This window comes from Protopterus annectens, chromosome 1.part2 (assembly GCF_019279795.1).
Source record: "Protopterus annectens isolate FY-2018-M chromosome 1.part2, PAN1.0, whole genome shotgun sequence".
Lineage (NCBI taxonomy): Eukaryota > Metazoa > Chordata > Ceratodontiformes > Protopteridae > Protopterus > Protopterus annectens.
The window spans coordinates 124,670,551-124,694,191 of record NC_056727.1 but is presented as its reverse complement, the minus strand read 5'-3'; the positions used below and the strand labels follow the sequence as shown (position 1 = coordinate 124,694,191).

Here is a 23,641-nt window from a genome sequence, read left to right as displayed (position 1 = left end):
AGAACATTCAAAGTTTTGAAACTTCGATGTTCTAATATAGACCCGATCCAGGATGGGTCTCAGGTCCTGTTTTCTTTGGCACTAAAAAGAACCTTGAGTAAATTCCAGATCCTCTTTGGTCTGGAGGGACCTCTTGGATGACTCTTTTGTCTAGCAGCTTTTGAACCTCTAGAGCTGCTAACTCCCACTGATTGAGTGGCACATCAAGGAGACATTTTCTTTTCATTGGGGGAACTTATAAAAAGGGAAGAAAATATCCTCTGGATATAATCCTTTGCACCTATGAATCTTCTGTGATGACTGTCCAGGCATTTAGGCTCAAGGACCCCCTGACTGCTTCCAGAGAAGAATTGTCAGGCAACCTTTCAGGGGTGCTGAAAGGGTCTGTCCAAGAATAAATCTGGAGACCCTTGGTTTTGCAGACCCCCTCTACCACTTCGGTGGTATCTTCCATTATAATTATTCCCCCCTCTGCCTCTGGGAGAAAAATCTCCACGTGATTCTTGAAAAGATCTTTGAGACTTCTGGAGCCACATGTTTTTACCACCACACTGGTTCCTAGAAAAAGTCTCTGTGGGGTAGAAAAATGTATTCCCATGGCAGACAAGGTCCTTCCGTCTTGCTCACTGTGGGAAAGTGTCATTTTAATGGTTAGCCCAAACAAAGAAGATCCATCAAAGAAAACATTGATGAATGATGCTTTAAAGGGCTCTGCAAAATTGCACAACTGCATCCAGTCATGTCTCCTAATAGCTACACTTGAACCGGTGGCCAGTGAGGAAACGTTAGCTGCATGTGAGACTTGCCTCATGGATACATTTGATATTGACTGTAGTGTGGCCAGTCATAAGGAAAAAGACTTTTGTTCCTCTGCTGACATGGACCCAGGAGTAGAGTTAGAGAGTTCCTTAACTAAGTCCCTCTGTAACCTAGTGAAGTGTGCCAGGTAGTTCAACGACTGTAAAGCAAAGGTTGATGAGGCATAAACTCACTTCCCATACCTGTCCAACACCCTAGACTCTCTATTAGGAGGACAAACAGTGGAGCTCTGCTTGACTAGCTTCTTTTTGGTGGCTACTGCAACAACCATGGTCTCCACAGGGATCCCTTTAGTCCAATATTGCCTGTTTTCAGGAGCACTCAAAATCTTATCAGGGCATCTAGGGATTGGTTCTACAGTATTAGGTTCCTTCCATGCCTGGTGGGAGACAAGCTCTATAAGCTGATCTACTGCGGGTAACCCAAGGCATAGATGGGCCAGACATGAAGGCTTCAAGGAACACTGATTCCTACTGGGAAGGGGGTTGGGATGAACAACTACCTTTCTGGTGTAGGATTCCTAAAAATGCATCCCAAGGAGACATCATCAGTTGGAGATCTAAGGGATCCTTCCCCTTCATCGAAATTGGTATTTTCTGTAAGGGATTCCTGTGTGGAATCCAAAGGCCTCTTTCTGCATAACCCCTTTCGGAGGACCTTTTCAGTAGGGTGTTCTGGAGAAGTATTCAAAGAGGCAGGCAGTTCCCTAAATGGAACTGCCTGGAAACTCATATGGGCTGGCTGCCCCTAAGGAATAGGATGAGAAACTCAGACACAGGATCCAGAGAGGGAAAAGGGATTGGATCTGAAGATGTAAGAGTAGAGACTGCTCTCAGGTGAGAGAAAACCTTCTCCACCAGCTCGAAGGCAGAGGGACCAGGAGAAACCGAAGACAATCTGACCAATGCCAAAACTCTTGGCACAGATGATCCAGGGCCTTCCCTAACCCTCTACTCTGAGGGAGGAGTCAGAGCCAAGCTGTCTAGTGCTGAGACACTGAGGGGAAGCCACAGCTCTGAAAGCTTTGGAGTCAAAGTCATCCTATTAGAGCCAACAGCAATGATTTGGCTCTGAGACACATCCTACTCCAGGGGAGTGGGGGCCGAACAGATCAGGGAAGAGGTTGGAGTCGAAGACAGAGGTAACTTCGGGTCCAATGGTTCAACTCTTGGGGATCTCAGATCTGAGATCTCTGAAACAGAAGGTCAGATCAGAGAAAGAGTAATGACTGTATGAGAGGAAGGTTTGAGGCTCACGGATCCGAAGGGAGATGGAGCCAGTAAGACTCCCATCTGGATCTGTGCTCTGAGAAATTTTCTCATCATCCTAGCCGCCTCTGCTTCAGAAAGACTTTAGGAAGACCTGATGGAATAGGAAATGGAAGAAGGTCTAGAAGATTTCTTTGGAGTCTTCTGAAGTAAAGGAGACCTCAATCTAGGGGACACTGGCTCAAATTGAGGGCTTCAGAGCCAAGGAGATTTCAAAGCTGCAGCATCAGATCTTAGGGCTTTGGATCAAAGGTTTTTAGAAATTTTGATTGGCAGTTCTGAATCTGAAGCAGACTTGGGGGACCTTGTAGGAGAGCGTTTTCTGTGCTCCACTGACTCCTTAGATTTATAAGAAGGGGTTTGAGCCCCTGATGTAGATGTTCTGGAAGAAGAAGTAGAAGCAGGAATAAGGCCCTTGAGTACCAGTTTGTTCCTTCTATTGCTAATGGCTCTGGCATTGAAGCCAGTACAAAAAGTGCAAGAGGTGTCCAGGTGTGAAGGGCCTAAATAATAGACACACTCCCCATGGGCATCAGAGTTTGGTATCATATGCCCACAGGAAGTGCACTTTTTAAAGCCAGTCTGCTTTTCAGCCATACTGTGCGAGAAAGCCAAGTGGCAAAAAACAGACAAGGTATAGATAAATAAAGCTTTTTTTTTAAATTTTAGCAATAAACTAACAAGGTTGTACCAGCAATGGTACTTCTAAATACCTCACAGTGAGGTAAAGAGAAAGAAGAAAAGCTACCAACAATGGTAACGAAGAACACTAAAATAAATTTGGTAAAAAAGCTAAACTAGTTAGAGGGTAAGGTAGATACTATAAAAAGTTATAAAAAAATAATAGAAAAAAGGTTAAAAGAGAATAATGTATAAAGTTTTTAACTCAATACACCCAAAATGAGCTTGAGAGAACACAATCCTGACCAAATCGTAGAGCAGCAAACAAGATCTGAGGTAATACAGTAGTCAGGGGCACTGTGGGTAAAGGGAGGAGCTCAAGAGTCAGATCCTAGAATCTAGAGAAATGTGGCAAAGTTGGATCTGATGATCGGATCTGAACCCATTCATTGAGGAACGAATGAAAATGACATCAGATCATAATTTGTCCCCTTACATTCATTTTGCTGTTCAATATCTTGAACAGCAAAATCCAAAACGGAAAACAGGAGACAAACTGAGTAGACCAAACAAACACACAGGGAGGCAACCAAGTCCAAGCAGTATAATAAAACCCACAGGTTTTTCCATCTTCAAACAGTTTAATAAAATCCACAGATGAGCGCTTTTATTCTGACACAATAAAAAATTATTAAGGAACTTCATCAGATACACATAAAATTTAAACAACCATTTAAATAGAAATTAGAATAAAAAACACCCTACATACGTCAGTAAACTACAAATTCCATCAACCAGTTATCTCTCAGCACACCCGCAGAATAAAAAATGTCACAACTTAATCGGGAAATAACTTCTCACAATACAAAGGTGAAAGAAAATACATAAATGACAAACTTGGATACTAAATCCACATGGTTTTACTACTAAAAAGCTATCTGATGAGAACCTTTAGTTTAAGAATGCTACTAATGGACACAGTTTCATTTAAACCAGGCCAAAACCTATCATTAAAATGGAGCTGCAATGCTAGTTTGACTTGCTCCAAAAGAACTGGCCATGTCCCTCCCCTTACAGATATATGAACAGTAGCAATAAATTTAAACTCGTGTCCACCATTAGCCATGATATGTTTTGATAGAGCGTTGAAATCATTCTGGTCTCTGATATTTCTAATGTGTTCACCTATGCACTGTTTCAATTTACGTTTGTTTTTTCCGATGTAAAAATATGCACATTGTAAACAAACAGTGCAATAGACCACCCTGTCAGAGTTACAACCAAATCTACCAATAATCTTTACTTTAAAACCATTAATTATGGTTTCGTTTGTGTCCAAAATATATGAACAATACTTGCATTTCCCACATTTATACATATACCCCATTTGTTTTTGAACGATTGGATTTTAAAAACTTGGAAATTGTCCATTTTGGCACTAGCTGTCCTTTCTTCTTACCTTCAAAAGAAACAAGGAGCTGATCAGATGCTCTAAAGTCCTTTCCCTGTCAATGTAGTATCTGAGTTGCCTGTGGATATTTAGAGTATAGATGACTCTCTCCCCTAACTATTGGTTCAAGAAAGAATATAGGGATATCAATAGAGTGATAAAGTGAATTTAGGAACTACATTAGGCATGACGTAAGGATTAGTTGTTAGGGTTAGCCAGTCCTTATGAAAGGTAAGATAAGGTCATGTCACCATGAGAGCTTGCAACTCAGGTACCTTCTTAGCCAAAGTTAGAGCAGTAAGCAAAACTGTTTTTCTTGTCAAGAACTTTAATTCAGCCTGATGAGCTGGTTCAAAATGCAAAAGAGCAAGTTTGTTTAAGACAAAGTTAAGATCCCAAGGAGAAGTCACCATTTTTCTAGGTGGATGGATGTGCAGTACCCCTTTCAAAAATTGTTTCATCTGAGACAAGGAAGAAAGGGGAGATCAAAGGTCAAACAAACAGAAATGGCCAAAAGATGAATTTTAATTGATGAATAGGTAAGACCTGATTTGAGTAATTCACAAAGATAGTGGAGAACCTAAAGAGCTTCAGCCTTGAATGGGTCCAGATTCATCTTGTGCACCAACTAGAAAACCTATTCCACTTCGCTAAATAGGATTTTCTAGTATCAGGTTTCCTAACATCCTTTAATACCTGTCCCATGTTTTCATAAAAAACTACCTAAGGGGGATCAAAGTTCTATCATCTGTGGAGTCTAGCAAGCTTTCTGTAAATTAAGATGAGTCAGAGATCCCTTGTCCTGTGTGAATAAATCCATCCTGTCTGGAAGTTTATGGTAATTTCCCTTAACCATTCTCATGAGTGGAGAGAAAGTGCAGTTGTGGAAGTTAAACTTACCATAATGGTAAATGTTTGAATGATCAATGCTGCAGTAGACTTAACTATATGGGTTATATCCTGCCAAGGATATAACATCCAGCCAGCTCCCAAAGTTTAAGTGCACCTTCCACTCACCCAAACTGTTAGGCAACTTGAGGTGAGTTGACTAAAAGACAAGTTTGGGCTCAAAGTCCTTTACAGCTTCCCTGACAGCAGAAAGAAGGAGGCTGAGCCCTGCAAGGATGAAGCTAAGAATAACAAAAAATAAATATCAACACCCTGGCATAAATAACACACCAAGAAATGAGGAGGATGGAGGAAGGGAGAGGTTCCTGCAGCAGTGATCATTCAAACATCTACTGTCATTGTAAGTTTAACTTAGACAACTGTACTGTATTCTTTATATTGATCACTGCTGTAGTAATCTTAGCTATATGGGTAGATTATCTTAGCTAACTACATTTGTGAGGTGGAAGGAGAAGAGTCCAGGAGACCCTGGAGAATGGTCCTAGCAAAGCTTGATCTGGACCAAGAGAAGGAATCAAGCTGATAGTACTTTGTAAAAGTATGTACAGAGGACCAAGCAGCAGTTTCTAGAATACTTCTTGAATCCAATCCCTCCAAAAAAGCCATACATGAAGATAAGACCCTGGTAGAGTGGGCCTTGACCCCACCTGGAATAATTTGTTACGGTGAGCATAACAAAACGTAATAGCCTTAGACAATCATTTGGAAATAGTATGTTTTGACACAGGTTTTATTTCTTACTTTCACAAGAAATGAACAATTGATCTGAAGATATGAAAGATTTAGTTCTTTCAAGATAGTACCCAAGTTGTCTGTGGACATCCAAACTATGAATTATCCTTTTTCTCTTACTTTTAGGTTCAGAAAAGAAAACAGGGAGATGGATAGTTTTGTTTAAAGTAAACTCAGATAATGCTTTAGGCATAAAAGTAGGATTAGTTCTAAAAGAAACATTGTCTCTGTGGAAAATGAGGTAGGGCTGATTCACCATAAGAGCTTGCAGCTCACATACCCTTCTTGCAGAGGTCAGAGGAATCATTAAAACTGTTTTCCATGTTAAGAACCTCAAGTCATCCAGCTTATCCAGTTCAAATGGAGTACGTGTTAGCTTCTCCAACGCTAAATTAATATCCCCGTTTTTTTTAGAGGCCTCTTATGCAAACTCCATTTTAAGAATATTTTGACATGAGACTGCATTGAAAGAGTAAGATCCACTGGCAGGCATGCTGAAATCGACAATAAGTGAACCATGACAGAGAAATAAGAAAGGCCATAGGACAGTAACTTACACAAACATTGTAGAACTAGAGAACAACTAGCCCTGAATGGGTACTGGTTATGTTGCTGGGAAGGAGGAACAGGTTCTATCACTGCTTGGGAGAGCATGTAATTAAGAACTGGTGGTAACAAGAGGTTCATGTGAAGGATAAGGAATGACTCCCTGGAAAGGAAGAATTTTCTTCTATTGCCATTTGTAACCTTGATAAATGGTTTTCAGAGCCTATTTGTCTGAAACAATCTGGTGCCAAACACAAAGATGTAGATTCAGACTTTCTAAAAAATAAAAAAGGCGCCAGGGTGGGAGGGGGTCACAAGGTCTCTTGAATAGTTATTCTGACATTTTGGACTGTCCTTGGTTTTTGGAAGTTTGAGAGTTCTTTTTGGGACCCCCTTGTCATTTCTTCTTAAATGTCTGTTTACTTGTACTTTGTATAGACTGTTTGCTTTGGTTTTTGACAAAATTGGATGAGGGCATAGAAAATCCCTTGAAAAGTTTGGAAAAGGAGGAATGAAAAATCTTAGAGATTCTCTGGATCAGCTTGTCCCTTTCGTCACATGCTTTGATCACCTCTGCAGCACAGGGACCAAACATTAAATGTCTATCCAAGGGAGAATTTAGAATCTAATTTTTTAACATTATTTGGAAGGGAATGTAGCCTTGCAAACATCCTCAAAACAGTACCAATAGCTATAGCCCTGGAAGAAGTATCAACAGAGTCATATGCACAATGTAAACAGTGAGTAGTGAGTGGGTGCAATAGAAGAAACTAAGTTATTTAAAGCAGATTTTTCATCACATGAAGAAACTGCAGATACAACATTCCTCATACTTTCACAATTTTTCAGAACAAACTAACATATGAGCCTGACAATTCAAAATTCTGAAAATCAAAGTTGAAGTATATACTTTTCATCTCCTACCTATTTATAATTGTCCCATCCATATCAGACAGAGTAGTATTGAAATTAACTAAGTGCTTAGCAGCAGTGGGATCAACTAAAGTTATAGCTGCTGGCTCAGGTTTGGGAATAGTGTATAACATTTACAAGACTAAGGAACTTTACACATCCTTTCTGCCTTTTTATGGCAGCTGGTTGACTATCAGGAAAATTACAGGCAGCAGCACACACATAACAGGAGGAATGGGTGTAGGATCTGCAAAATCCTTCTGTGACAACACGTAGTATTTTCTGAGGGACTGAGAAACCTCATTCTCCCACTGAAAACACTGGCACAATCCAGAAATACTCTCAGAGAAAGAGAAACCTCCGGAATCAGAAGCTAGGTTCTCCTCTGAGTCTGAATTAGGAATCTGAGAAAAAACGTTGCTTCCATCCCTGCATCTGCCTGTTCAGATTCAGAATCTTTAATCTCTCCAGAAACTGAGAAATCCCTCTTTATTTTTCCAGAAACTACTTTACAAGAAGAATCAATAACCTGATTTAAACCCTGAGCCAGATCAGGTAAATTACTCCTATTCAAAGAAAACTGAGGAAGAACAGATACATGCTTGGTTTTCTGTTTCTTTTGGACAGGAAAATGGGGAAAGGCATGTTACTAATGGCAGCAGCAGCTTCCCCAGGGATGGGCACAACATTCTGACACAACAGGGAAACCTTCCCTGTTCTCTGTCTCAGGACCAGCAAGAATGGCTCTCCCTACCCCATTGAGCGGGATCCCAATATCCGCAGAGGACATGGCTAACCCTCTATCCATAGTGGCTATTAGGTGCTACTCCAGAGGGATCTGGGGTAAAAAATGAGTGGTCTGAGGTACAAGAAATGGCCACAGCAGAGTCACCCATCCATGGCTGAGGCAAATAGCTAGTCTGCTGCAGTAGCAATGGCTGTTTGCTTAATTTTTTCTTTCTGTCACTGGAAGAAGGACTGACCTTGGTGCCGGTAATCTGTTCCATGGTCACATTAAAAATGGTGCCTCTTTCCTGGGGAAGCCAAGCAGCAATTGCTGATAAACTCTACCAATTCACAGAAGTTACTTTTCTGACAGACAAAGTAAAAAGCACTTTAAAGCACTATGCCAGTCCCACAAAAGTAACATAAATACAATTTCTCCACAGAAAGAAAAATGTTTTCAGTTACTTTACAGCACTTTTAAACTGACAGGAAAAAAACAAGCACTCTGTTTAAAAGAACTTTAAGTCTCAAGACAGTCCAGTAAAACACACCACTCCTAACTATAAAATAACTGTCCTGAAGGGGAAAGTAAAAAACATCAACAAAATTACGAAAATGGAAGTTTTTTTTCCCTCAGAGGGAAATTATCTGCCCAGCAAAGAAACCACATGCTGAACATTGATCACTGAAAAAGAGGAGTGTACTCTTCAGTGGCAGTAAAGCTCTGAAGGGGGTTTGTGCCTAACCTTGTGTTTTAGTCAGCTCAGCTCAAGCTGCCTGACACTTTGGGCATATGGATGTGGGAAGCTGGCTGGCTGCTATATCCTTGGCAGGATATAACCCATATAGCTAAGGCTATTGCAGCAATGATCACCATGTGAGGCTCTCCCTTCTCAGTAGTAGATGTACGTCTAGCCCTGGAGGATACATTAGACTCTGAAACCTTAGCAGCATCCCAAAGAGCACCAACAGAGGGATCAGAAGAGAGAGATGAACAATCCGATGACTCCAACATGGCCATGGCAAAGTCATCTATAAATGGCTGAGGAAGACAGGGTGCAGCAGAAGTCAGTTCAGGGAATTCTCTTATCATCTTGATTTACCTGTCATTACCAGAGCTGAGCCTGACATTGGTCAATACTGATCACTGCATTACCCCTGTAAAAATATAAACAAATAAATAAAATAAAATAATTTTCTTGCAAGCTGAAAAGGGGACATCTAAGGTACCAGCACTGGAGTCCATTGTGAGATTCACAATGAGCTTAAGCTATTGGTTCTACATATGAAAATTAGGGAGTTGAGCTGACTAACTTCTGATAGTTTTCAGAGTAAATGATAAGCAAGTACTACATAAGTGGATGTCATGCAACTCTCCCAAGCAAAAGAAACAAGTGTGTGGGAATCTTAAGACATAATTTTCCATCCACACAGACATATTACTTTCTCCTACAACTAAGCAATAACAATAACAGGTTTCTTACAAAAATGGATAGAAAGTTCCCAAAAGGGACTTCTGCCCAAAAGACCACCCAAGCTGACCACCAAACCACTGAGTCTCACTGGTATCATCAGTAGTAAAATCTGCTTTTATACCAGCACACCCTCATGCTCCCTCAGATGTACAATATTTGTGGAAAGCACCCAAAAGCTTTTGAATACTGTCTGAACTTCCAATTCTTGGCAGGATATATCCTATGTAGCTTAGGCTACTGCAACAGTGATCTGTGATGACTATCTTTGGCATCTTTTATTGAAACAATTATGTTATCCGTCTTGCAATCATCAGAATATCTGGCTATCCATAGGCTGCCTCCCACTTTTATATCTAAAATGAATAGTCCAGAATTAACTGGCCCTAGTATAAAGTCCTGCGAGATACAATAAGCAATCCATGTTGGAATGGACAGGCAACCCACCATCCTGACGTAATGCAATAAAATATAAAAGAACACTTAACCATGGCTTATAAGCTGAAACCAAACAAAACATCAGATTTCAGAGGAATGCATACATCCCTTCGCTGTTCTAAAGTGGCCAAATCTTCTGATGTAATGAAGGCTGGCTATGTCTACTACAGATGCCTGCTGCTGCCATCTTCTCGTTATTTATGACAGTACAGCCAGTAGGAGTATGATGGAAATGATAGCCGTTTTATTAGCTGCAGCCTACACTAGTTAATGAGAAGAAATGCTGGCAGAGAGCCAAAACAGGATAAATACCAAAAAGACAGAAAGGAAAGTAATACCATCTGCAATTGCTCTATTATGGTGCTATGATAGTGTTCAAGGCAAAGACCATACTTCTCAAATGCATCTCTTGAGCTAGTGTTTTGTACTCAAACTCAGAGGTATACAGTCTGAACTTCATAAATGAAACACATAGTAAACAATGAAAAAAATGCCATCTGGATGATGGCACTAAATTCAATTAATGAATAACTGCTGATGTCAGAGGGAAAAATCCAAAACTAATGATTGCTGGAAGAACATTAAAAGAATATGGACAACAGTGCTTGATAAGCATGAATCCAAATAGCAGTATGCACCAGAACAGCCATCTCAAAATAAAATCTTAATTATTACCATTTCAAGTTTATACAAACACAAAGTACTTTTTGCAACATTTTCCCTGTTTGAGCTTCAACCTTCTAGGATCTAGACTATGACTGTCTTCCAGGTGTCATAATTTCAGTCTGTTCTCTCAGTTGTCCAGATTTTTGTAGAATGTCCAGATTTCTGTTCCTCATAAAAATCTGTGTTTTTTTCGGCAAATCACCAAGGACTAAAGTCACTAAATGATGACATATATTTAAGCTTCAGAATTCATATCCTTCACAAAATCGATACTAACACAAATCCTATTATTCTAGCAACTTTGTAAGTTTATAAGAGCAATATTTAAAATCTGTCCGCCCATTAATCTAGGCATTGTCCAGATTTCTTGTGTTAGGAGGTTGAGAGGTATGTATTCTCCATTTAATTGACTTACCTTAGATTTTTATAGCAATAAGCTGAGAGGAAAAAGACAAACAGAATTGAAAAGATTCAGGATTAGTAGTTGTGAATTACCCAGAGTAAATGTCTTCCAGTTGTGGATATATTCCATGGCCCCACAAATCTGTCCCCGTAGACACATGCAGAGAACTGCCTTAACATATAAGGCACACTTGGTATAGACAGCCTGAGCCAATGCCAGGCACATGTCCATGTGCTGAGGTTCCTTCTCTCCATACTTGCAGATGACATCTCCTAGTACATCTGAAAAGGACAACCTATACAGAATGACACAAAATTAGATTATCTGTCAGAAACTGACTTACTGATACAATACAAACTTTGCCTGTATTGTTTATATTTCAGCATTTTTAATCTTTATATTTATTTTACTATGTTTTGCCTTAAAAATCAAACTAAAGAAAGGCTGTAAGATATGAGTAAGAATTAAAGCTTCTGTAAAGTTGGTCAGTTGCTAAAGCAAATACAAACTTTTGGATTTCACAAATAATAAACACAGCAATTTAGTCTATAATATAGTGACTTCACTGTAAGCCCATCTACAGGGACTAGGAAGAAGAGTTAAATCAACATCAGCGACATGTCTATACCAGGCTACTCTAATAATGTATTATGTATATAGTTTTAACAAGTATTTGTCAGTGCTGAACACAGGATAATGCCTGAACTATGCACATGGCAATGAGTGTCAACAAAGCTGGAAAGGAGATGCAGTGCTATTCAGTTTCCCTACACTATATCAGTTCACTTACAGCAAACATGGTAGTGGTGTGTGTGTGTGTGTGTGTGTGTGTGTGTGTGTGTGTGTGTGTGTGTGTGTGTGTGTGCATGTGTGCGTGCGTGTGTGCGTGTGTGTGCGCACATTGAGGCACAGTAGTGGCTGCTGAGTCTAGGAACCACTGAGACTGCTGTACATTTAAGAGAAAGAAATACAGCAGGTGGACACATCTCAATAGGAAACTGGTGAATTTGGGGAAACAATGGATGATACCAGAGAACTAAGAAGATACATAGCTTCTGGTTTGAGTTTCAGTAATTTATACATGCTATGAAAGAAGAAGGTGTTCCTGGAAGATGAAAGAAGCAAGAGTTGTGGTGCTCTAAGAAGAGGTCTTGGATTGCACTGACTGTATGGGTTATTCTTGCTTATGTGGATTTATCTAAACTGTAAAGTGTAAAGCTGTAAGTACTCCTTTCACTGGCTATCATTTGGATATACCAACAGCATAAAAAATTCCAAAGGTTGGATGAATTGCATTTTTGATCAGGTTAGACTTATTTTATTTTACTGTTTGATAACCAAGAAGGTGGACTGGTCTGAAGACCCTTTTCAAACATGACCCAGGCACAGAAGCATAATGATATTGACAATAAGTATACAATACATACATTGGTATAAAGATATTGACAGTAAGTGTACAGTGCATACAAGTAAGGATAATTTGAAAGGTTTAAAGCAGTTATATGTGAGCAAACTTTGAGGAATTCTGTTTCAACTTAGTAAGGATGAAACAGAGCTACAATAGTTTGAACGTAACAGTGATAATGTAAAACAACTAATATTGATAACAGCACATGTACATTATATATAAAGAATGAGTTCACCTACAATAACAGAGCACAGTATATCTACTGTATGCAGTAGTTAGTACCTCAAGTCTTAGTCTTAAATAATGAAGCATGTTCATAAGTAAAATTATGTAATGAAGTTATGTACAAATGGTTAATTCTTAGCTACTATCCTTGAAGTATTTACAACCAACCTCACTGAAACATGAGAAGCTTAGACCTGCATTCCCCATTAATTTTTTAGCCCTTGTAATTTAATTATGAATCAGCTAGACCCAGGCAGAACATTTACATTACCCCTATTCATAAGGTACAAGAGTGCTAAACCAGGGTGAATTTGGGTTTGCCAAGCATTTGTACAGATTATGCTTGAATAAATAAGGGGAGTACTTTGCTTTACGTGGAGAGGAAAACAATTCCAAACAAGTTGTACTCTCTGTGATTAGTATCTATTCCTCCCACATGTTCTATTCAGGCTGAAGAGATTAAGAGCTCTTGAACTGGTGTTTATGCCAACACAGACCTTGTGTAAATGCAGTAGATCCAAGAGGATAGGGTACATGAGGCAGAGAATACCCATCAGTAGCACGGATGACACTCAGATGAGGGCCATTGACTTGAGACGGTCAATGTAACATTTTCTTGGTGAGAAAGTACTGTAGTCATTCAAGTTGTGTTAAATCTTTAGACAGGTACATACTCAAAGGGTCCATTATACTCAATGATTGGTGTAAGAATTGCTGAATACAGTGGAATGATCACAGATGTCATATCCTTACTAATAAGCTGCATAATAACAACTTTCTTACACTACTGGGGATATGCTGATTAAAGCAGAGTTTGCTATCCACATAAAGTCCTAGGTCCCTAACAACAAGATCAATTTCAGGGATACATTGTCACTGAAAGAGTTACAGGGGATATTGTGCTTGCTGAAAGAGACTATTTATTATATATTTTTGGCATTTAGTTTTTGTCCATGGTTATGATATAAGCTACCTGTTTGGGAAAGGCCCTCTTGTAGGATGTTGGCATTCTCTGGAGAGTTCATGATGACATTAGGTTTATATTCCTCTATAAATATGGTCAGACATAAACCCTTAAAAAAAGAAGTTATGTACTTACCATAACGTTCCATGTGAGTTGTTTATCTCGCCTTTACTCTCACTGATGGGTCCTCGGCTCCGACACGGCCGATGGCAAAGCTCAAGGTTTAGCAATAGCTCGAGACCAAGCCCCTTATCCCATAATGCACTGCTGGAATTACCTCAGATCTTGTTTGCTGCGTGTACTATATCCCTGGAATTTGTCCACTCCCCCAAAAAGGAAAAAGAATAAGAAGAATTGAACAACCAGGATGATACCAGCCTCTGAGTCAAATGTCAGCCAGGTGGGGGATGGAGGGAGGGACGTGAGAATAAAGGCAAGATAAACAACTCACATGGAACGTTATGGTACATATCTTCTTTATAAATCTCGCCGTTTATTCTCACTGATGGGTAGCGTCCCTAGCACCCGCAATCCTGGGTGGCTCATGGGAGTACATTTTTCAGGACCGTAGAACCAAAAGAAGCCCTGTCCCTGGAGGCCTTATCCACTTTGTAATGAGTGATAAAAGTATGAGGCTTAGACCAAGTGGCTGCAGCACAAATGTTATCAGGGGGGGCAATTCAGCTTGAAAAGCAGAAGACGTAGAAACAGCTCTGGTTGAATGAGCCTTTACTTTGCGTGGCAAAGGTATGTTAGCAGTTGCATGAACAAATGAGATACAATCTAATACCCATTTTGAAAGGGTTGTTTTAGCCACTGGTCTACCTTTTCTGGCCTCCAAAAAGGATACAAAAAGTTGATCTGATTTCCTAATATCCTTAGTTCTATCAAGATAAAATCTGAGCTGTCTGTGCACATCAAGTTTGTGCAGCATGTATTCTAATTTGTTGGAATGGTTGGGAAAAAAGTCTGGCAACTCAATGACCTGATTGATATTAGACTCAGAACAGACTTTAAGCAAAAAGGAGGGGTTTGTTCTGAGAGATACTCTATCAGCATGGAAAATCATATAAGGAGGTCTGATAGATAATGCTTGACGTTCTGACACTCTATGGGCAGAAGTAATGGCCACTAGAAAAATAGTTTACCAGGACAAAAATTTGAGATCACAAGATGATGCTGGTTCAAAGGGGGAAAAAATTATTTGAGATAGCATAAAATTCAAACTCCAAGGAGAATAAGGAGACTTCAGTGGGGGCCTCATGTGAAAAGAACCTTTGAGAAAAGCCTTACATAACTTATGGGCCATAATATTTAAACCATCAATTCCAAGATGGAAATTGGATACAGCAGCTAACTGAACCCAAACTGTAGCAGCTGCTGCTCCCTCCTTAAAAATCATAGTCAAAAAATCTAGAATGGGCGACAATGGAGCTTGAAAAGGATCATTTTTTTTGTTTGTCGGCCCAAATGGAAAATCTGTTCCACTTACTGCGATATAATTTTCTGGTGGAAGGCTTATGGGAAGACAATAGAATTTGTCTTGTGTCATACGACAGGGAATGAAGCCTGGCTTCGTGGGGAACTGGATCAGCCAAGCAGTTAGCTTCAGTGACTGCAATGAAGGGTGGAGGTCCCCTGACGGGTGTGTCAGCAGATCTGGAACTGGGTCCAGGATCCATGGATCCTCCAGCAGGTGATGGTGAAGAAAGGGAAACCAAATCTGTCAAGGCCAGTGGGGGGCTATAAGAATGACAGTCCTTCCCAGTGACTTCGCTTTCTGTAAAAAATCTGGGTATCAATGGGTTTGGAGGAAATGCGTATGGGAGACCCGGAGGCCAATCATGTACGAGTGCATCTCTTGAGGGATGTCCTGGAGGTGGTATCAGGGCAAAGTAGCTTCTGCATTTGGTATTGATATGACTGGCAAAAAGATTGCAGCAAGGCTGGCCCCATTTGTGAAAAATCCTGTCCACAATGTCTTGGTTGAGCGACCACTCGTGAGGCAACAAAATTGCCCTGCTCAGCTTGTCCGCTATCATGTTGGATTTCCCTGGGATTTGCGTTGCTAACAGAAAATGCTGGGATGACACAGCCCATTGCTATACTCTGAGGGCTTTTCGACAAAGGGGGTAAGACTTGGTTCTGCCCTGTTTGTTCAAGTACCAGACCACTGACATGTTGTCTGTCTGAATTGCAATCATCCCTAGAGGAAGAGAGTCCTGAAAATACTGCAACGCCAAAAGTACTGCTCTCATCTCTAGAACACTGATATGCAGATGTGACTCTTGATCCGTCCATGTGCCTTGGGCAGTCTTTCCCTGAAAATGCTCCCCTATCAGGGAAGCATCCGTGGTCACAGTGGCTACTGGGGAGGGGCACAAAGGGTCGTCCCTTTGTGACATGAAGAGACGTCAACCACCACTGAAGGTCCCTCTTGTATGAGTTTGTGATGAGGATCATATGATTCCTTGGCAACTCCTGGTAAGACCACTGGGTGAACAGAAGCCATTGAAGAATTCACATATGCAGCCTTGCGAGAGGAATGGCTAATATTGCTGCCACCATCAAACCTAATACTTTCAAAACCTCTGTGGCTGGAGCTCCGTTCTTTGACACCAATGAGACGATGTGCTGGCAAAGCAGTGAGACCCTTTCGGCTGGAAGACAGAGTGGTGGTTGAGGTATCTAATGCTGTTCCTATAAAGAAGATATGTTGTGATGGCGACAAGGCAGACTTTTCGAAGTTAACCATAATGCCTAATTAGTTGCAAAGTGTCAGAGTGGATTTGGTTGCCTGAATCAGTTGATGCCTGTTGGTGGAGGCAAGGAGCCAATCGTCTAGGTATGGAAACACCTAGAATCCTAGATGCCTCAGGTGAGCCATGACCACTGCCATGCATTTGGTGAACACTCTGGGGGCTGCAGTGAGACCAATGAGCAGGGCTCGAAACTGATAGTGATTGGCTCCCAGCCAGAAACGCAGGTGATCTCTGGAGTATCTGTCCATCTTTATGTGGTAGCACGCATCCTTGAGATTGATGGAGCACATCCAATCACCTTTCCCTAAAAAGGGAAGTATGGACTGAAGCATGACCATTCGAAACTTTTCTTTCTTCACAAATTGGTTGAGTCTGCTGAGGTCCAAGATAGGTCTCCAGTCCCCTGTTTTCTTTGGAACCAAAAAGAATCTTGAGTAAGTTCCAAATCCTTTTTGGTCTGCTGGGACTGGCTGGATGACTCTTTTTTTTTTCTAGCAACATGTGGACCTCTATATTTTCTTGTTCCCTGAAACTGGGTGGAGCGTCCGGGATTCTCTTGACAGGAACAGGGGGGAAAGAGAAGGGTATGAAATACCCTCTGGAGATGATGTTTTGTACCCAGGCATCTGATGTTATGTCTAGCCAGGCTTCTGGGTATAAAGACAAGCTGCCTCCAGAGCAGGACAGCCGGGCCTCCTTTCAGGAGCGCTAGTAGGGCTGACCAGAGAATTGACCTCTGTCACCCTGCTGTTGCGGACCCCCTCTGCTGCGCAGGCGGTGTCTTCCATTATAACCCCCTCCTCTGCCTCTAGAGGGGGTTTTGTCATGTGTGTCCTGAAAGGCTCCTTGGGCTTTTCGGAACCACATCTTTCTGCCCTTAGGGCCTTTAGGATAAGGCCAAGTAGGGTTAGAAAAGTGGACTCCGATGGCAGAGTCTTTCCTTCCTGCTTACACCTGGTCAAAGTTTCCTTGACCTTGGGCCCAAACAAGGATGAGCCATCAAATGGGGTGTTGATAAATGAAGACTTGAAGGGCTCTGTGAAGGAACAAAGATGCATCCAGGCATGTCTGCGCAGAGCAATGCCTGAACTTGCGGCCCTACTCGACCCATCAGCTGCGTAAGATATGAGACGCATGGATGAGTTCACAATCGAATTTAGAGTAGCAAGCTGGTTGGTAACTTTGTCGGAAACCCCTGCAGCTACCGTACCCTGGAGAGTATCTCCTAGCTCTTTCAGGAGATCTCTTTGGATTCTGGTGAAGTGGGTTAAATAGTTCAGTGATTGAAGAGAAAAAGTCGCTGAACTATACATGCATTTCCCATATCTATCCATGATCCTAGAATCTCTGTTAGGAGGATGGATAGATGAGGAAGTCTCAGACATTCCCTTCTTGGTGGCCGCTGCCACCACTATGGCATCAACAGGCACTCTCTTAGTCAAAAAAGGTTTATCCACGGGGGTGCAGATTAACTTATTTGGCCTCTGAGGGACAGGTTCCATGGACACCGGCAACTCCCATGCCCTATGAGAGATCAAATCCATGAGCTCATCGTAAGGTGGAGACACCCAAGATGTGGAAGGTTGAAACCCAAAAGCCTTCAGAAGCACTGACTCATCCTCGGTAAGGCTTTTGGACTGCCAATCACCCCTCTGCCTAAGGATCTCTATTATCTTCGCAAAGGAGATATCCTCAGAGGGGGATCGAGGGGACCCTTCTGACTCATCCAAGTCAGTGTCAGATGTCAAAGACTCCTGTGGGGAGTCCAAGTGTCTCCCCTTGCACAACCTCTTCCTGGGGACCTCCTCAGCGGGAGCCTCTGGAGAGGTCTCGGAAGAGCAAGGGGCACCCTGTGGGGCTACCTGAGGCTCAGGGTCTCTATGCTTGGGTTAGCCGATGAAAACAGAAGCAGACACAGGTGCTTGACGGGAGGAGGAAGCCGGACCTGATGCTGAAGATGTCCTTGGAGACATGACTCTCCTCATAGCTTCAAAAGTACCATGGCTCTGATGAGAAGGAGTAGATGGACCCAAAGGAATAGCCTGATCCTGCCACACTGAGGCCATGGGCTCTGAGCCCGAGGTAGGAGCCAAGCTCATCCGAGCTGAAGCCCTGAGAGGAAGAGTCGGCATCGATAAATCGGTATGACTATCCTCAACGGACCTGACAGGAGAGTGTCGGCTCCTAGAGTCCCCAGTCGGCGCCAAGGACGTCCGAGCAGATGGAACCAAAGATACCAGATTAGGTCTCGGCTTCACAGGATCAACAAACATCAGATCGACTTCCTCCGGCTCCGAGGGTCTGGTACTGCTCGGAGGAGGATCAGTCAAGTCCGGTGTGATGGTCTTCGGCTCCCACGGAAGTGTCGGAGCAGACAACAATTTGGCAAGGCTTGGTGCCCGTAAGAGTTTCTGCACCAACCAGTCCATATCCAGATCTAAGCAGCTGACAGAAGACTTTGATAAATGCACAGACGGTGCCGATTGAAGCAGAGGAGATGATGGAGTCTCAGAGACCGGTTCCAAGGCTGTGAGTCAGCTCCAACAGGAAGGAACACTGTTCCGAGGCCAGTGGAACCGATGGCCCTGAATCCTTCATTTTTTTAGCCTTCTTAGATCCCTTAGAATCTGCTAAGGATTTTGAAGACTTTGAGGACTTGCTGGCACCATCCTGGTCACTCAATGCTTCAGAAAAGGGGTACTGTACTTTAGCAAGCATCGATCTACCAATTTTCTCTTCCTTTCTAACAATACCCTCGATGAAAAAGAATGGCAAATGCTGCAAGATTCTTGTAGGTGCACCGCTCCCAAACAATAAACACACTGAATGTGCCCATCAGTGACTGACATCTTTTGTCCACAGTCTGGACATTTCTTGAAGCCAGACTTGGTAGGTTTTTCTTTCCCTTCAGACATAATGTTTGTATCCACAAACTCTATCACAACTAACAAGAAAACTAGAAAAAGTTTAACACACACTTAAATAATGCCCAAAGAGTCCATGCTATATAGACATATATATATATATATATATATATATATATATATATATATATATATATATATATATATATATATATATATATATATATATATATACTAACAATAGACTACTCTAATCCACTAAAGGCCAGGAAGGAGCTAACACTCTAAATAACACTCTAATGAACACCTAAAAGTATAAGAATATCAGAAAAAAGATTTGTAAAAACTTGCTAATTTGTAGAAAACAGTCTAGAGAAACGCTGAAAACCAAGAGATCTGTGCCGCGGCAAACTAGATCTAAGGTAATTCCAGCAGTGCATCATGGGATAAGGGGCTTGGTCTTGAGCTATTGTTAAACCTTGAGCTTCGCTATCGGCCGTGTCGGAGCCGAGAATCATCTCCGAACCCATCAGTGAGAATAAACGGCGAGATTTAACAACTTCACATTCAGATTTGACCTCAAGAAGTAAATGCCAAAAAAGAGTTGCCCAAGCACTGAACCACTACTAGTGACGAGTCTTTTGGAAGAGATAGCGCCACCTATCCTAATTTTCTCGGTTCTATTTGTGAGCCAATTTGCTGTCCAGTGAGTTACACAGGGATTAACATTTAGATAGGAGAGTTTATTAACAATACCTGAGTGTGGGATGGTGATGAACACTTTTGCTAAGTCTAAATATGCAGTGTGTTCTGATTTTGCCTCATCCATTGCTTCAGCAACTTTTTTGCAGAAGCCAACCAAGTTAAGCAGATAAGATCTGTCCTTGAAAAAAAAGCAAACTGGTTTAGGTCAAGAGTTTGTCGGTTACCTATGTTCTTGTTTATTAATTTCATAATGAAACTCTCCATAACCTTATAGATGAGACTGGTCAGACTTATGGTTCTATAATTACCTGCATCCATTGACTTCCACATTTATGTGGTGGGATTATTGTTGCTGTCCTCTATTCATCTGGAACAAAACCTGTTTGGAGTCAGATATTGAATAGTCTCCACAGGGGGGCTGGCAGGTATTGTTTCAGACTGGCCAGTAGGCAGCCTGGTATGTTATCTGGTCCTATAAAAGCAGCATTATTGGCCTTGGAAAGAGCTTTCAGGACTTGTTATTGGGAGATTGGGGAGGGTGTGATAAGAGACTTAGGGACACAGGTGGACAGTGGTCTCACCTTTGATAACCAGATCGCCACAACAGTCAGGAAATCCTTCTATGTGGCACACCTCATCACTAAGGGCTTTTTATCCAGAAAAAAGGAAGTCATTGTCCCACTGTACTCATCCCCTCATTAAACCCATTATAAAATACAACGCCCGGATTGGTATGTACCTCTGAAGACATCTGAAACAACTGGAAAGGCTGCATAAATACCTCACTAAAAGAATCACAGGCCTAAAGCAGATGCCCTATGCTGACTGTCTAAAAAAGCTCTACCTATACTGTGTCGCATATTGTCTACTCAGAGGTGATCTCTGCTTAACATACAAGGCCATGTCAAACCCAGAGCTGTTGGACATGCTACACTTAAAGAAATCCCAGTCCCTCAGAGACGCACGCTCCAGGGATCTAAACCTTGTCATCACAATGAACAAAACATGCTGGAGGGATAGGTTCCTGACCCAGAGACTCGCCAGACTTTGAAATAGACTGCCCATACATGTCAAGCAGAGTGCCTCTTTGGCCCTCTTCAAAAGGAACCTCGATGACTGGATGGGAGATAGGAAATTCACCTCGGAGATCACATCAGTCGCCCTGCTAGACAGGGGTCCAGGGAAGTATATACTGTGGGAAGAAATCGTCAGGGAATTGTTATGGCTAGGCTTGTATAGGCCCTAGGGCCGATAGCCTAGTACCAACCTATGAACCTATGTGGGCATATAATCTGGGGATGTAGGGGAAGAGAGGAAGGTGAATGCTGTCAGGATCTGAGTAAGTGATATAATTTACCACTGGCTCTCTGCAGTGCTGGGCATAGTTTCTGAGGTTTCTAACATAGTTAAAGAAGTGTTTAAGGCTGCATTTTGCCTGGATGGCTATTTTTTCCTCATATCTAGCCTTTGTTGATTTGATTAAGGGAAGAATTCCTTATTTAGTTTAGTAAGAGCATATTTGACATCTTGAGAGTTATATTAATTATTGCATGCAAGGAGTTTTGTTGTTTATTGTAGAGCCTGTTTTCTATTTGGGTTGTAATTTGGCATTGTATTTACTTCAGAGGGAGACAGATACAACTACACAGCTATTAACTTGTGCATAGAATTTGGTGGTAAAGGATTCTGCCTAAGCAATGGGGTCATCAGATTGAAATGGGATCTTGAATTTAGCCAAGTCATTACTCAGTTTTAGAAGATTACTCTTAGTATAATCTCTGAGTAGTGAGGTATTTGAAGATGCTTCTCATTTCAGTCTTATGGTGGATGTGACTGATTTATGGTCCAATTTGACTAGGGAGAAAGTTACAACTAGTGGGGAATACAGCTGTTCCACATTGATAAAAATCAAATCCAGGATTCTGGCTGTCCTATCTGGGGGTGTAAACAAACTGTATTTAAGAAATCCAGAAATCTCTAAGCATACATGTTAGGGGATGTACATGTCTCCCAGTTAATGGAAGAGTAGTTAAAGTCCCCTAGCAAAATAAGGTTTGGTCCAATGCATAGGGACTCCATACTAGCCTGGTAGGAAACGTGTCAAGAAGGGCATAGAGGGGGGTCCTATAGTTAGCAATGATGTGATAAGCAGTTTTGTTAATGATAAGATGCACCTGGAGGACTTCTAGCTCATTATCCTGTCTCACAAGCCTGGAAATGAGAATTTGTTTTATGAATATAGAAACACCACCACTTTTAGTGCCTTCATCAGTGCAGTGGGCTTGAACATGTGGGAATTGTTGAAAGTTTGCACTGATGAGGGTGCTCTCAGTCATCTTCAACCATGTATCCATGACAATGCATTTATTGATACATTCCAGGGGAAGCAGTGCCTGTAGGCAGTGGTGTTTTTTTTTCTGTTAAGGCTCCTAGCATTAAGCAGCAATACCGTTATGTAATTCAGACTCTGTTTTGTTAAGCTGGAAGCTTTTGGAGACTGACTCACATTGCTTAAAAAGGCACTAGAAGGTGGACAAGGTTGTTGTTGTCTTTCGGCTTTTCCCGGTTAGGGGTCACCACAGCGGAACTCCGGCCCGCTAATGATTGGCAGTAGATTTTCACGAATGCCGAGGTGCCAGCTCGACGTTCAACCTTCAACGAAGGCACGCCTATTTACGCATGTCTTTTGAATGCCCACCCAACCACGGGGAGGACATGCAGACTCCACACAGGAGGAACTCCCCGCACTCCAACCGAGAATCGAATGGGAGAACCTCTTGCTGTGAGGCAACAACGCTACCGCTGCAGGTGACAAGGTATTAGCCAATATATGAAAGCCTTGCATGTATAGATGCAGGCCATCCCTGGCAAAGCAGTTAGGAATGTCTGCCATCTCCTTCCAGGCTGTAATATATTGAACACTCCTTAAATGACACCAGAAGCCGAGTCATTTTTTGAAGTCAATAATCTTTTGTTCCTATTGCTGTATCATTCTTGCTGATGGTAAAATGTTGCTCAAGGCTGGGTTCATACATGTTTCAGTCATGTCTTCATGTAATCCAGGGAGGTATGTCTCAAGTTATTTACTCCCATGTGTACTATGACTGTGTCAAGTGTGTACTTGTGGTGCAATGAGGCCCAATGTGTCACTGACAATTCTTTACAACCATGAGGACCAAGGTGTAAATAATTCAGCTGAGGTTCTCCTTCTTTTTGGGGGGTTGTGTACATTACAGGAGCATTAGTATTTATGTTATTTCATTGTGTGGATTTCTGACATCACTATTACTGGCAACTATTTTATGGTATAGGCCTGTTAAGTCAGAAGCTTCATGCTGTTTATTTATTTTTTTTTGCCTAGGGTATGGATCAGTTCCTTAAATCTTCTATATTGCAAAAGATATTTATATCCAACTTAGTTTGTCAAACAACCTAAGAAATGATACAAGTTAGCCTGCACCAGTAGCATCGATTAATACATATCTGACCACAGCCCAGGGAACCTGCATATAATTAGTGTTTCTGCTGCTTGTCAGCAGAGGCAGAAAGGAATGTGGACCCTTCTTGAGAAGTAGGAACCCTCCTGACAGCATTCACCTCCCTCTCTTCCCCTACATCCCCAGGTATCTTGCACCACTATTCTGGTGACATAGCCTCTGCTAGAGGGCTGGGACATGACAGAATGTGGGAAGCCAATGCAGGGTAGATATAGATATGACTGTCCAAGCTAATAGTGTTAATCACTGTGGAA

General features: G+C 41.7%; 1 protein-coding gene across 2 annotated transcripts in view; it reads right to left on the bottom strand.

Moving 5' to 3' along the window:
• The window catches only part of CLHC1 (clathrin heavy chain linker domain containing 1), a 1,972,328-nt gene that overhangs the window by 315,523 nt on the left and 1,633,164 nt on the right, over positions 1-23,641 (bottom strand). For both annotated transcript variants that reach the window (XM_044055182.1, XR_006362617.1), the window contains exon 10: positions 11,055-11,257. In XM_044055182.1, coding sequence (XP_043911117.1) covers positions 11,055-11,257 — 203 coding nt within the window. The remainder of the gene's footprint in view (positions 1-11,054; positions 11,258-23,641) is intronic.